Source organism: Salvelinus sp. IW2-2015, linkage group LG7, assembly GCF_002910315.2.
Source record: "Salvelinus sp. IW2-2015 linkage group LG7, ASM291031v2, whole genome shotgun sequence".
In the NCBI taxonomy this organism is placed as follows: domain Eukaryota; kingdom Metazoa; phylum Chordata; class Actinopteri; order Salmoniformes; family Salmonidae; genus Salvelinus; species Salvelinus sp. IW2-2015.
The window spans coordinates 17,806,954-17,822,722 of NC_036847.1; the positions used below are offsets into that span (position 1 = coordinate 17,806,954).

General features: G+C 42.0%; 1 protein-coding gene across 1 annotated transcript; it reads right to left on the bottom strand.

The window, feature by feature from the left end:
* Positions 1-752: 752 nt before the first annotated feature.
* On the bottom strand, positions 753-14,384 carry LOC111966525 (ATPase family AAA domain-containing protein 3-like). Its single transcript, XM_023991246.2, is given in 17 exon segments — positions 753-1,924; positions 2,006-2,114; positions 2,291-2,458; positions 2,602-2,672; positions 2,761-2,812; positions 7,351-7,475; positions 7,736-7,861; positions 8,036-8,092; positions 10,762-10,917; positions 11,054-11,123; positions 11,432-11,597; positions 12,035-12,104; positions 12,255-12,314; positions 12,523-12,547; positions 12,549-12,622; positions 13,110-13,186; positions 14,104-14,384. Coding segments are annotated over 17 exon segments (2,646 nt in total). The 5' UTR covers positions 14,291-14,384; the 3' UTR covers positions 753-871.
* Positions 14,385-15,769: the final 1,385 nt, after the last annotated feature.

Here is a 15,769-nt window from a genome sequence, read left to right on the forward strand (position 1 = left end):
TAAACTAAAAGGGTTAAGGTTAAACTAAAAGGGTTAAGGTTAGCTAATATGCTAAGCAGTTGCAAAGTAGCTAATAAGTAGTAAGTAGTTGAAAAGTTGCAAAAATGCTAAAGTTGTCCGTGATGAGATTCCAATGCGCTAGACATTCACATTGTACACCCACACCGACCCTACTTTAGTTTTTGCCTTAAGTAACCATACTAATCTGAGTGTCCCAGATTTACTATGTTACATCTAGTCTATGAGACCATGCTGTGTGGTTATATATTATTACCTTATGGGCACCTGTTCCTTTTCTTTTTTGATTTTGCACTTGCAAAGACTAAAAGGCCTGGATGTTGCTTTGTGAGCCATTGCACCTCACATGTAAAATAATGTAAGGGAAAGAATGGACTACTATCTTCCCCAATATTTTCTCAGACATGTTAAGATGGATTGATGTAACATGGTGCTCAACCAACCTAGTTCATTTGCTAATGAGATGTATACAGGCCTAAARTCTTATCTGTTGCCATTTTCTTATCTTTTCCAATCTTCCAGACAACCGGTCACCCCTCTAACCATTACATTTCCCATATACTTAAGAACTTGCAAATCCAACTTGAAAACTGCAAGTATAATTTATGAAACTTTTATAGCGCTTTTCATTACAATTTCAAAGCGCTTTAATTGAAAAATAAAGGCATGCAATTTTGAAAAACAAAAACAAATAGTTCAATAGATAAGTGTAATAAGACACCATTGAGACAGAATAATCAATAGCCATTTAATCACGACAAAACACCCATTATTCAGTACAGTACATATTTTTGCTTCAAAATATTTAACCTACTTGCTCCCTACCAAAGTGTTTCAGTAGCAGCACCATTTGTTAGAATTTTTTAGGAGGGTCTTTTGGTTTAGTTAAGTTGTCACCTTCCTGGTCCTTTGCTTGAGGTGTTTTAACTTTACTAGCATCTGCCTCGGGGGTGACAGGGATTTCAGGGTCCACTGCTTCCTTGGCAGCTGTAGTTTCAGTCACCTCAGATTCCTTGGCCACAACATTTGCAGGGACCTCAGCTGCAGTTTCTGTGTCAACCTTTGCAGTAGTGGCCTCTGTGTTCTGGGCTACAGGGGTCTCAGTTTCCTGAGCAACAGAGGTTGCTGTGGTCTTAGTTTCATAATCAGAGGCCTCCGTGACAACGGGGGTGGTCGCGGCCTCTGTCTTCTGGGCAACAGGAACTGCTGTGGCCTCCGACTCTACTGCAATGGCTTCTGACTCCTTGACTGCTTCTGCAGCATCCAACTCTTGGGTGGTTTTAGTTGGAGCTGGTTCTTCTTTAATGATAGGGGCTGTGTCTACAAGTACCTCTGCTTCTGTCACATAGACTTCTACCTTAGGCACTGCTACAGTCTCTGGAACAAGAGATGCTGTAGCCTTTTCTGGCACATCCTTGATTATTTCTACCTCCTGCACCAATGGGATAGCAGTAGCAGTTTCCACAGGATCCTCCACCACTTCTGCCTCCTTGAGTGCTGGAAATGCTGCAACAATCTCAGTGACAATGGGGTTAACAGCCTCTGCCTCGTTAACTAGGGTAACTGCCTCCTCAATAATGGCAGCTGCCTCTTTAACCTTCACTGGCTCAGCTTCCGCTGCGGCCTGAGTGCTCGAGATGATGGCCTCCATGACAGGGAGCACCACTTGGATGGTGGGGACTGAATCCAGGGCCTGTGGTACAGCCTCTTGCACCGCTGTGAATCCTATTACACTCGCTGCTGCCGCCTCCTTTGGCACCACCACCCCGTGCTTACCTGCACTTTCCACGCCCCCTTCCATGTGGAGCCAGTCCATTTTTTGCGCATGCTGATGGAGAGCGTCGTCAACGCGTGCATCGATCATAGCTTCCGTCAAGATGCCGTCTTCTGAGGAGTATGCAGCAGCCTGATGAGAAAACAGGGATTGAATGTTATCCTGTGTCCCGTTATCTAAAGACAACTAACTGGACAGGTCACATGTACTAACCTGCCAGGCCACACCCAGTTTAGAGATCTCACGGCCCGACATGCCCTCTGCACGAATTGCAATGTTCGAACACTTCTGGCCATAGTCAAACTGGGCCAACTTCATTCTCCTGCAGGAGGATATATGTTAGTGAAATACACCTTCAACTCAACACACTGTATTGTTTCGTCAGAGCAATCATTAGTCGAAAATTACATCTAAAAAATATTGTTTGTAGACATTACCCAAATCAGTATGCCACATATATAGTGGCATTGTAGTACAAGTGGAGAATGGTGTACTCACTGTCTCCCTAATGTGGCAGGCTCCAGTACAAATCTGTCAAAGTACAGGCGCACCAGTCTCTCCCTCTCCTCCAGCCCAGGCAAGGCAAAGTTTACAATCTCATCAATACGGTCGTTGATGGCCCAGTCAAACTGCTCAGGCTGGTTACTGGCCAACACTAGCATAAACCTGGGGAGAGAGACCATGATCTTTTTAGTCAAGTCAACCTTTTCATGCACTTTCTAAAAACTCAAATAATATACATAGGAAAAAAATCACGATGGTAACTTGCCAGTGTAAAATTAACAGTTTTTATTTAGGTTGGTACCAACTTGTTGCTCTGCTCTCCAGTGCGATAAAGGAATGCGTTAAGGGTGGATCTGAGGTCCTCACTGATTGTCTCCTGCAACAAAGTCATTGATGTGATCAAAATAGCCGACATGTTGACTCTTGAAAACAGAACATGCGCTTAGTTCTGTTACTGGACTCACTGTGGATCTCTTGCGTAGGAATGCATCTGCTTCATCTACAAAAAGCAGGAGGCTACAGAAGTTGAGGCAAATGAAAAGAAAGAGATTAGCAAATCTAATGCCTTTATTAGAAAACGTTTATTTTAATTTTTTACTATTGACCCACAATCGTTATTTGAATCTGACACACACATAGATACAGTTGAAGTCAGAAGTTTACATACACTTATGTTGGGTTAGGTCATTAAAACTCGTTTTTCAACCACTCCACAAATTTCTTGTTAACAAACTAAAGTTTTGGCAAGTCGGTTAGGACATCTACTTTGTGCATGACACAAGTAATTTATCCATTATATGTTTACAGTCAGATTATTTCACTGTATCACAATTCAGTGGGTCAGAAGTTTACATACTTGACTGTGCCTTTAAACAACTTGGAAAGTTCCAGGAAATGATGTCATGGCTTTAGAAGCTTCTGATAAATTATGTCAATTAGCCTGTCATTTGGAGGTGTACCTGTGGATACACTGCTCCAAAACCACCATAAAAAAGCCAGACTATGGTTTGCAACTGCACATGGGGACAAAGATTGTATTTAAAAATAATTTTTTTTTTTTTTTTTTAAATGTCCTCTGGTCTAATCAAACAAAAATAGAACTGTTTGGCCATTATGGCCATCGTTATGTTTGGAGGAAAAAGGGGGAGGCTTTAAAGCTGAAGAACACCATCCAAACCTTGAAGCACGGGGGTGGCAGCACCATATTGTGGGGGTGCTTTGCTGCAGGAGGGACTGGTGCACTTCACAAAATAGATGACATCATGAGGAAGTAAAATTATGTGGATATATTGAAGCAACATCTCAAGACATCAGTCAGGAAGTTAAAGCTTGGTCGCAAATGGGTCTTCCAAATGGACACTGACCCCAAGCATAATTCCAAAGTTGTGGCAAAATGGCTTAAGGACAACAAAGTCAAGGTATTGGCGTGGCAATCACAAAGCCCTGACCTCAATCCTATAGAAAATTTGTGGGCAGAACTGAAAAAGCGTGTGAGAGCAAGGAGGCCTACAAACCTAACTCAGTTACACCAGCTCTGTCAGGAGGAATGGGTCAAAATTCACCCAACTTATTGTGGGAAGCTTGTGGAAGGCTACCCAAAACGTTTGGCCCAAGTTAAACAATTTAAAGGCAATGCTACCAAATAATTGAGTGTATGTAAACTTCTGACCCACTGGGAATGTGATGAAAGCAATAAAAGCTGAAATAAATCATTCTCTCTTCTATTATTCTGACATTTCACATTCTTACAATAATGTGGTGATCCTTACTGACCTTAGACAGAGAATTTTAACTAGGATTAAATGTCAAATATTGTGAAAAACTGAGTTTAAATATATTTGGCTTTAAGTGTATGTAAACTTCCGACTTCAACTGCAGACGGATCTTTATATACACACTACCGGTCAAAAGTTTTAGAACACCTACTCATTCAAAGTTTTTTCTTTATTTATACATTGTAGAATAATAATGAAGACATCAAAACTATGGACTCATAGAATCATTTAGTAACATAAAAAGTGTTTAACAAATCCAAATATATTTTATATTTGAGATTCTTCAAACAGCCATCCTTTGCCTTCATAACAGTTTTGCACACTCTTGGCATTCTCTCAACCAGCTTCATGATTTAGTCACCTGTAATGCATTTAAATTAACAGGTGTGCCTTGTTAAAAGTTAATTTGTGGAATTTCTTTCCTTCTTAATGCGTTTGAGCCAATCAGTTGTGTTGTGACAAGGTAGGGGGGTATACAGAAGATAGCCCTATTTGGTAAAAGACCAAGACCATATTATGGCAAGAACAGCTCAAATAAGCAAAGCGAAACGACAGTCCATCATTACTTTAAGACATGACTCAGTCAATACGGAAAATTTCAAAAACTGAAAGTTTCTTCAAGTGCAGTTGCAAAAGCCATCAAGCCCTATGATGAAACTGTCCCTCATGAGGACTGCCACAGGAATGGAAGACCCAGACTTACCTCTGCTGGAGAGGATACATTCCTAGTTACCAGTCTCAGAAATTGCAGCCCAAATAAATGCTTCACAGAGTTCAAGTAACAGACRMATCTCAACATCAACTGTTCAGATGAGACTGCGTGAATCAGGCCTTCATGGTCGAATTGCTGCAAAGAAACCACTACTAAAGGACACCAATAAGAAGAAGAGACTTGCTTGGGCCAAGAAACAAGAGCAATGGACATTAGACCGGTGGAAATGTGTCCTTTGGTCTGGAGCGCGAATTGGAGATTTTTGGTTCCAACCGCCATGTCTTTGTGAGATGCGGTGTGGGTGAACGGATGATCTCTGCATGTGTATTTCCCACCGTAAAGCATGGAGGAGGTGTTATGGTGTGGGGGTGCTTTGCTGGTGACAGTCTGTGATTTACTTAGAATTCAAGGCACACTTAACCAGCATAGCTACCACAGCATTCTGCAGCGATACGCCATCGCATCTGGTTTGGGCTTAGTGGGATTATCATTTGTTTTTCAACAGGACAATGACCCAACACAGCTCCAGGCTTGACCAAGAAGGAGAGTGATGGAGTGCTGCATCAGTTGACCTGGCCTCCACAATCACCGGAACTCAACCCAATTGAGATGGTTTGGGATGAGTCGTACCGCAGAGTGAAGGAAAAGCAGCCAACAAGTGCTCAGCATATGTGGGAACTCCTTCAAGACTGTTGGAAAAGCATTCCATGTGAAGCTGGTTCAGAGAATGCCAAGAGTGTGCAAAGCTGTCATCAAGGAAAAGGGTGGCAATTTGAAGAATCTAAAATATATTTATATTTGTTTAACACTTTTTTGGTTACTACATGATTCCATACAGTGGCAAGAAAAAGTATGTGAACCCTTTGGAATTACCCGGATTTCTGCATAAATTGGCCATAACATTTTATATGATCTTCATCTAAGTCACAACAATACACAAACAGTGTGCTTAAACTAATAACACACAAATTATTGTATTTTTCTTGTCTATATTGAATACATAATTTAAACATTCAGTGTATTTGAGAAAAAGTATGTGAACCCCTAGGCTAATGACTTCTCCAAAAGCTAATTGGAGTCAGGAGTCAGCTAACCTGGAGTCCAATGAATGAGACGAGATTGGAGATGTTGGTTAGAGCTGCCCTGCCCTATCAAAATCACTCACAAAATTTGAGCTTGCTATTCACAAGAAGCATTGCTTGATGTGAACCATGCCTCAAACAAAAAGAGAATTGTTGCATAAAGCTGAAAAGGGTTACAAAATTATCTCTACAAGACTTAATGTCCATCAGTCCACGGTAAGACAAATGGTCTATAATGTAGAAAGTTCAGTACTGTTGCTACTCTATCTAGGAGTGGCCGTACTGTAAAGATGACTGCAAGAGCACAGCGCAGAATGCTCATTGAGGTTAGCTAAAGACCTACAGAAATCTCTGGAACATGCTAACATCTCTGTTGACAAGTCTACGATATGTAAAACACTAAACAAGAATGATGTTCATGGGAGGACACCACGGAAGAAGCCACCGCTGTCCTAAAAAAAGCATTGCTGCACGTCTGAAGTTCACAAAGGAGCACCTGGATGTTCCAAAATATTCTGTGGACAGATGAAACTACAGTTGAGTTGTTTTTAAAAGGAACACACAACACAGTGTGGAGAAAAAAAAGACAGCACACCAACATCATCTCATCCCAACTGTAAAGCATGGTGGAGGGAGCATCAGGGCCTGGATAGCTTGCTATCAGTCTGATTTCCCAAGTTTATCAAGACATTTTGCAGGAGAATGTAAGGCCATTTGAAGCTCAAAAGGACATCACCCAGAAGTTCGGTGATGCAACAAGACAATGACCCAAAACACAGAAGTAAATCAACAACAGAAGGCTTCAACAGAAGAAAATATGCCTTTTGAAGTGGCCCATTCAGAGTCCTGACCTCAACCCGAATGAGATGCTGTAGCATGACCTCAAAAGAGCAGTTCACACCAGACATTCTAAGAATATTGCTGAACTGAAACAGTTTTTAAAGAGGAATGGTCCAAAATTCCTCCTGACCGTTGTGCAGGTCTGATCCACGACTACAGAAAACGTTTGGTTGAAGTTATTGCTGCCAAAGGAGGGTCAACCAGTTATTAAATCCAAAGGTTCACATACTTTTCCCACCCTGCACTGTGAATGTTTACACGGCGTGTTCAATAAAGACATGAAAACGTATAATTGTTTGTGTTATTAGTTTAAGCAGACTGTTTGTCTATTGTTATGACTTAAATGTTTTGACTGACAAATTTTATGACCAATTTATGCACAAATCCAGGTCATTCCAAAGGGTTCACATACTTTTGCTTGCCACTATATTTGTTTGTTCATAGTTTTGATGTCTTCACTACTATCCTACAATGTAGAAAATAGTAAAAATAAAGAAAAACCCTTGAATGAGTAGGTGTTCTAAAACTTTTGACAGGTAGTGTATGGCTCTGATTTTACATAAACACCCATAAGATTTGTGCCAAAGAGGATCTGTACATTTAAATTTTGGACATTTAACACGACACAGTGAATGAATGTCCTACCCGCGCCGGCTTGTACTGGCCCAGTCAAAGACCTTGTGCATGGCCGTCACGCCATCACGGCCCATAGGGGCTACATCTCCACCTGTCATGATGGCGTAATCCATCCCAGAATGGAGGGCCAGTTTCTGCAGGGCAACGTAACAGACCATCATTCAGTAAAATAGTGGATGCAGCAACTATTGGCTAAGTGTGACCCTGGTGACAATGGACAGCTCGTGACGACTGTACTATACACATCGGTGACGTTAATAGCAAAACATTATTTTCCAGTTTCGCCACCCTGCACCTAACCAATACAATTTTGAAAAATGTTTAAATGTTTTCCTTATTCTAGTAAAGTATATGTTAAACTATAGTAACATGTATAGTGCATGCCTTGTAATACCTTGGCAAAGAGGGTCTTGCCAGTCCCAGGGGGTCCATACATAAGGATGTTTCTATAGAGCCCCTTATTCTGTCGAGTGTTACGAGTCGCAATGGCAATGTCCCGCACACGCTCCTCCAGGGATGGCTACACAACAGAGAGAGGGGAGGGAAGAGAGAGGGCAGGAGAAATGTCAACTTAAGGGAGGTCAACTAACTTTAGCAGTGACATCAGTGTGTAGGGATATCTGCTTTTATTGTAATGTAAAGAATTCTTCCATGCTGTGTATGGAACAATACTGAATGTACACTGTGTACTTACACTAAGAACTACTCCCTCCAGAGCATCCTGTGGTCTACTTCTCAGACGCTTCGTTGTCTGAAGGTAGAAAAGAGCTCAGAGTTCACATACATACAGTAAAACACTTCATACATGTATTATAATACAGTTAATATGATATTCAACCTACAGTGCATTCTGTAGGTTGAATGCCCAAATCGGAGGTCCAGAGCGCTCTGGAGCAGGTTCTCAAAGATCTCTCTGTGCATTGCTCCATTGATCATTCCCTCGATCCTGACCAGCTTCCCAGTCCCTGCCGCTGAAAAATGTCCCGACAGCATGGTGCTGCCACCACCATGCTTCACCGTAGGGGGTGCCAGGTTTCCTCCAGACAAGACGCTTGGCATTCAGGCCAAAGAGTTCAATCTTGGTTTCATCAGACCAGAGAATCTTGTTTCTCATGGTCTGAGAGTCCTTTAGGTGCCTTTTGGCAAACTCCAAGTGGGCTGTCATGTGCATTTTACTGAGGAGTGGCTTCAATTTGGCCACTCTACCATAAAGGCCAGATTGGTGGAGTGCTGCAGAGATGGTTGTCTTTCTGGAAGGTTCTCCCATCTCCACAGAGAAACTCTGGAGCTCTGTCAGAGTGACCATTGGGTTCTCCCCCGATTGCTCAGTTTGGCCAGGCGGCCAAATCTAGGAAGATTCTTGGTGGTGCAAAACTTCTTCCATTTAAGAATAATATGTGTTCTTGGGGACCTTCAATGCTGCAGAAATGTTTTGGTACACTTCCCCAGATCTGTGCCGAGACACAATCCAGTCTATGAGCTCTACGGACAATTCCTTCGACCTCATGGCTTGGTTTTTGCTCTGACATGCACTGTCAACTGTGGGACCTTATATAGACAGGTGTGTGCCTTTCCAAATCATGTCCAATCAATTGACTTTACAACAAGTGGACACAAATCAAATTGTAGAAACATCTCAAGGATGATCAATGGAAACAGGATGCACAATTTCGAGTCTCATAGCAAAGGGCCTGAATACTTATGTAAATATGGTGTTTCGGTTTTATTTTTAATACATTTGCCAAAAATTCTAAAAACCTGTTTTCGCTTTGTCATTATGGTGTATCATGTGTAGATTGATGAGGGAAAAAAGTAATTTAATCCATTTTAGAATAAGGCTGTAACATAACAAAATGTAGAAAAAGTCAAGGGTCTGAATATTTTCCCGAATGCACTGTATAATGGGCATCATTTTAACTACACTGAACAGAAATATAAACGCAACATGTAAAGTGTTGGTCTCATGAGCTCCATATACACAAAAAGCTTATTTTACTCAAATTTTGAGCACATTTGTTTACATCCCTGTTAGTGAGCATTTGTCATTGGCCAAGATATGCCACACCTGTCAGGTGGATGGACTATCAAGAAGCTGATTAAACAGCATGATCATTACACAGGTGCACCTTGTGCTGGGGACAATAAAAGGCCACTCTAAAATGTGCAGTGTTGTCACACAACACAATGCCACAAATGTCTCAACCAGAGCTGTTGACAGATCCTTTTATGTTAATTTATCTACCATAAGCCGCCTCCAACGTCATTTTAGAGAATTTGTCAGTAGGTCCGACCGGCTTCACAACCGCAGACCACGTGTAACCACGCCAGCCCAGGACCTCCACATCCGGCTTTTCACCTGAGGGATCGTCTGAGACAAGCCACCTGGACAGCTGATGAAACTGTGGGTTTGCACAACAGAAGACAGAAGAATTTCTGCACAAACTATCAGAAACCGTCTCAGGGAAACTCATCTGCATCCCCATTGTCCTCAACAGGGTCTTGACCAGACTGCAGTTTGGCGTCATAACCGACTTCTGTGGGAAAATGCTCACCTTCGATGACCACTGGCACACTGGAGAGGTGTGCTCTTTATGGATGAATCCTGGTTTCAAATGTACCGGGCAGATGGCAGACGGCGTGTATAGCATTGTGTATGCGAGCGGTTTGCTGATGTCAACGTTGTAAACAGAGTGCCCCATGGTGGCAGTGGGGTTATGGTATGGGCAGGCATAAGCTACGGACAACGAACACAATTGCATTTTATTGATGGCAATTTGAATGCAGAGATACTGTGACAAGATCCTGAAGCCCATTGTCGTGCCATTCATTCGTCGCCATCACCTCATGTTTCAGGAATATAATGCACGGCCCCATGTCACAAGGATCTGTACACAATTCCTGGAAGCTGAAAATGTCCCAGTTCTTCCATGGCCTGCATACTCACCAGACATGTCACCCATTAAGCATGTTTGGGATGCTCTGGATCGACGTGTACAACAGCATGTTCCAGTTCCCGCCAATATCCCACAACTTTGCACAGCCATTAAAAGAGTGGGACAACATTGCACAGCTCACAGTCAACAGCCTGATCAACTCTATGTGAACGAGATGTGTCGTGCTACATGAGGCAAATGGTGGTCACACCAGATATGGACTGGTTCTCTGATCCACGCTCCTACCTTTTTAGTTAAGGTACGTGACCAACAGAAGCATATCTGTATTCCCAGTCATGTGAAATTCAAAGATCAGGGTCAATTGACTGATTTCCTAATATGAACTGTAACTCTGTAAAATCCTTGAAATTGTTGCCTGTTGTGTTTATATTTTTGTTCAGTGCACTTCAAAGAGCAGGGACAACAAATATCCCATATCAATTTGTTATGTCCTGAAAGGGAACTATTTTATCTCTTCTTTAGTTACCTTAACAGGGTGTTTGATGGCCTCGCCAACAGTGATTCTGGAGGTCTCTCGAACCAGCGAGGGCTTTCCCAGACGAGCCTCTATGTAGCGCCCAATCACCCCGGTGGCGTTCCGCGCTGAATACACCCCCACTGCCAGCAGTGTGAACCCAGCCACCTGCAGGGCATTCACCAAACAGTGTGTGTCAATGACTCAGATATGGTAAGCAACCACAATGTGAAATTCAAGCTATATCGCAGCTTGTAGGGTGAAAGTGTGATAGAAGATTGGTAGTAAGGGGGAGACTTTTTACCGTGGCGGTGAGTTTATCCCAGTCGGACAAAAAGGCATGGAACCCTTCCCCAAAGACTGCTCCTGCAGTCCTGACAGAAACAAAAACATAATTATTACAGTGACTGCTCCCATTATGACTACCAAACATTCACAGCATTCTTGGGTTCTTATCCAAACATAACAGAATACTGGCTGATCAAATTAAATATATTACATAATATGAGATGTGATAAGAATTGGAATGTATAAAGCTCTTTACAACTGATTGTCTTCCACAGCCCAGTCTCAAGCTGTGACCCTCTAAAAAGTAACTGCAAGTGCAACCCGCCATTGGGCCTGACCCAATAATGGGACACTGCTGTAGAGTGTAGAACCATTTTGACCCTTCCCATCTCACCTGATGGACTCCAGGACCGTCTGCCTGTGTTCGGCTGCTTTAAGGCGGATCTGTTCACGGATGAGGTCCGCATTCTCCCGCTCTACCTTGGCACGAGCTGCAGACTCCGCCTCTACACGAAGCAATTCGTTCTTGTGCCACAAAGCCATTTCATGTTCAATAGTGGCTAGGTAAGAGAGTGGAACTAAAGTAAGTTCAAATATGTTTTTGACTGAGTCTGCTATTAGTAAACATACTGTGGGACTGATTTACAAAGCATTTGCACCAGTTTCTGTCAGAAGAGAACTACAGATATACTCTAAACCAGGTGTAGACAACCGCAGGCACTTCATGTTTTTGATTTACTGACCCGGAAGGCCAGCTTGGTTGAACTGATCAATTAGCTCAGTTGGTCAGGTGTGATGCCTAGACGGAACAAAATCTGGCAGTACCTGCGGCACTCCAGGAATAGGGTTRCCTACCCCTGCTGTAAACAATGACAAAAACATGAAACGGTCTCAGTTCACTATTCTTCATGTTTCATTTTCCTTGATGAAGAGCAGGTGCAAATGCTTAGTAAACCTTCTCCTGTGTGTCATAATGACATGGGGAATTTTCCTGCACCTTTTCGCATAGCCTCCTGCTTTGTTACTGATTCCTCTTGCTTGCGCAAGTTTTCCTCATTGAGGGCTTGCTGCAAATACAAAACACATGCTGAACATACACTTAGCCATATTTCTCATTCTTGTCCTTTTTCTATCAGCATGGGTCCCAATCGGGTTTCTTCTTGTGTTTCTCTATAGCTATGGCTGAGATTCAACAGAAATCAGAACAGAGCGCTTACCTGCTGCCTGACTTGATCATCATATCTATGTCTGGCAAGTTTGTCTTGATACTGTGCCCTCTAGAGGAAATAAGACAGAAAACACCTTTGCACCATTTGAAGCATGATCCAACATTAAGGATGCAATACAATAAAGACAAATAATGTACATTAGCCCCATAACAACATACTTAGCGCAACACTAGATTTATTCACACTTGACTGGTAAATTACATCAGTGGAATGTAGTCAAGGACTATTTGTCAGCAACTCTCAACCACTCCCATACCGCTTGATTTTGTTTGGTCTCCTCTAAGTGTTTTCCGCCTTTCCTCGGCCTGGAGACGGATCTGTTCCCCCTTCAGCTGCTCCAAGTCTGCTTCATATTCCTGTTAGTGAATGGGATTAAAGCATGTTTTCAGAGAGGAATAGGTCGTAAGTTTGAAGGACAGAGAACTGTTATACTTAAACCCTAATCTCATTATTGCGAGCATCATAGATGCCAAGTATATGGATCTGAAGATAAAAATCAAGGGAGGATTGAGAGAAAGTGGGTGAATATATAGAAATGAGAACCCATGTGTTCCCGTTTTGAAATGTAGGTGACAGTACCGGAATGTCTAGGAAAGGGAAGATCATAAGGCAATAGTGGATAACACTTGTTTTCTTATACAAAACAAAATGCTGCAGCTAAATAGAAGAAGGCTGACACTTGAAAACTAAAAGTAAAAAGCATGAGCTAATGCACACCCATAAATGTTTGTAGCAGTAGACTAGGTAAACTGTATTATACAAAATTAAGAAAATTGCACACTTTTTATGCTCCCAACATTTTAATGGGTAAACCTAATAACCAGACATTTGAAAGTGTCCCACCTTCACTTTACTCTGATGCTCCAGCTGTACCGATTGCTCCTGCATGCGAGCCAGATCAAGCGCCTCTTTCGCATGGCCTATAGAGTTAAGGTGGAAACAAAATTAAGACACTTCAAAGTCAATTGGTCACTTGATACTATGAGTATAGATGTTCATTTGGGGAACAGGAGAAATTATTTGACATTAATTGCCATTCATTCAAAAATGATACCACTTTCACTGTCATGGGGCTCAGGACCTCTGTTCCTCAAAAGTACACTCGTCTCACCAGCAGGTGGGTGGGTGTGGGGGGGGGGGCATACATACGCATGCGCCAAACTGACGTTCGTGGCTAATTATAAACTGGGTGGCTCGAGCCCTGAATGCTGATTGGCTGACAGCCGCGGTAAATCAGACCATATACCACAGGTATAATAAAACATGTATTTGTACTACTCTAATTACGTTGGTAACCAGTTTATAATAGTAACAAGGCACCTCGGGGGTGGCCAATATACCACGGCTAAGGGCTGTGTCCAGGCAAAAAACAGCCCTTTGCCGTGGTATATTGGCCATAAACCACACCCCCTCGTGCCTTACTGCTTAAATATATAACCCCATATATGTAACAGCAGGTTATACGTCTATGCAGGCCACATGCTCTCTTGCAAACATCGAACGGGAATGTTATCTTTAACAAGTGGCAGGACAGAAAACATCCCCATGAAGAACACTTTGTTCTTTCGATCACTGTCACGCCCACCAAAGCCTGTTGCAGACAGTCTTTGTTGATACAGTCGAGTCCAGTTCATTACATACTTTCTATAGTTGATTCATGTTCAATTGATACTTTGTTGCAGTTGTCAGAACGTTTAATTGCTCATATTCTGCAACGATATCGTACAGTTGCATGCGATACTGAACTCACACAAAATCTGCAAACAAAAAGGTAACTTCCGACAAGAACAAGAAGCTTTAACAAATGACATGACAATGTGATAACTATTGTACGAACGTGATCTGTCAAGTTCCCTCGCAGATTTTGCGGCTCGTTCAAGCCCAGTCGGGTCGAAGTTACTCCATTTGTCCTTGGGCTTCTCTCCGAACGATTTATCAGAAAATCCCCCTTCTCCTCCAGGGGTCTCTGCTTTATCTGTCGGGGGTTTGCTGGACCCCCTTCCCCAGCCGAAGAGCCACGACATGATTACTCAAATGGAGTCGTCTTCTTGCTCCCCGTGCTGCAGTGGACTGAAGGGTTCTGTTTCTTCTACCGCCACTATTATACACAGAACACTAAACACCACTATAGCTCCATGTGTGTCGGGTAGACTCTTCCACGCAAGCGCGACGTGTGGTTGGCAGGACTATATATAAAATACTGCATCCTTATTGGTTACTACACTGACGAGGTTCTCTCCTGCTCGACAGCATCGGATGCTGCAGTTAGTTATATTCCAAATTATCTGGACTGCCTGAGTTACAGACAGTTTCCATTGCGCATATCACATTTTGAATAGATTAGGGACAACTTCAAAATTATGCCCCAAAAAATCAGGAAGCATAATAGAACACACTACCTATGTTAACCAACATTGCATTACATAAAAACATCAAGTACCATTGAAAGAAAAAGATAAATGGTAGACGACACCATAGGTCTACCACACAAGGACATTGCCAGGTGCATGAAAGCCACCCATTACTCATATTTCTAGAGACTAATTTCTAAACTTTTATCAGAGAAATGAAGCCTTGCATACTCTTTCCAGTGTGTAAGCTAGATAATAGGCATAACAGTCAAAAACGTATTATGCATTTGATAGATGTACATTTTATCATCCACCTTGCAAAACAGTCACTTGTGCTCCAGCCAAGTAGTAACACACCTGATTCTACAAATCCAACCCTTGATTGAAAAATATCCCAACAAAAATCTGCTTTTCATTGATCTGACTTTCATCGATCTGCATGTCCAGCACTTAGATTTTGACTCACAATGAAGTGTTTACCATTTATTTTCAGGACAAACAGGGCTACAAATAGAACACAAAACACTTTGACATAAACAGTTGCATTCATACATTTTATTGACAAATGTCAATATAATTAATAAGTTCCGCCAAAGCAAAAACCTGGTGAAAATGAATTTATATGAATGCTGTAAGTACAAAACACTTTTACTCACTGGGAAATAAATATCCAACTAGTCAGTGACAACTGTGTGGAGTTTGCGACAGCAACTATGTGAGCTTATTACAGCATTATATACACAATGTCCTGGGATTTCCTATGATATTCTATAACCCCTTACCTTCCAGCAAGTCTTGTGTACCTTGTGAGCGTCATAGAGCAAAACATTTTATATGTGCGAGTTCACGAGAGTCTCAGCTTTTCATAGATAGATTTGTTGCTCAAACCATTCGGACACTGCTGACGTTTTTGTAAAAAGACCCAGCCCCGGGCCCTTCGGTAACCCTTGTCTTACAAACACCGTTCTAACTCAGCCCCCTTTAATCACACAGATTAATGGTTGGTATCTATGGATGCACACAATGTTTAACCCATAACAATCTAACCCTGTCCAATTCTACAAAGCTATATGAAATAGTTTTAAGAAGGTCCTACCAAGGTTAATTTTGTTATTTGATTTAGAATTTTAAGACCCTTTGAAGTATGAATAT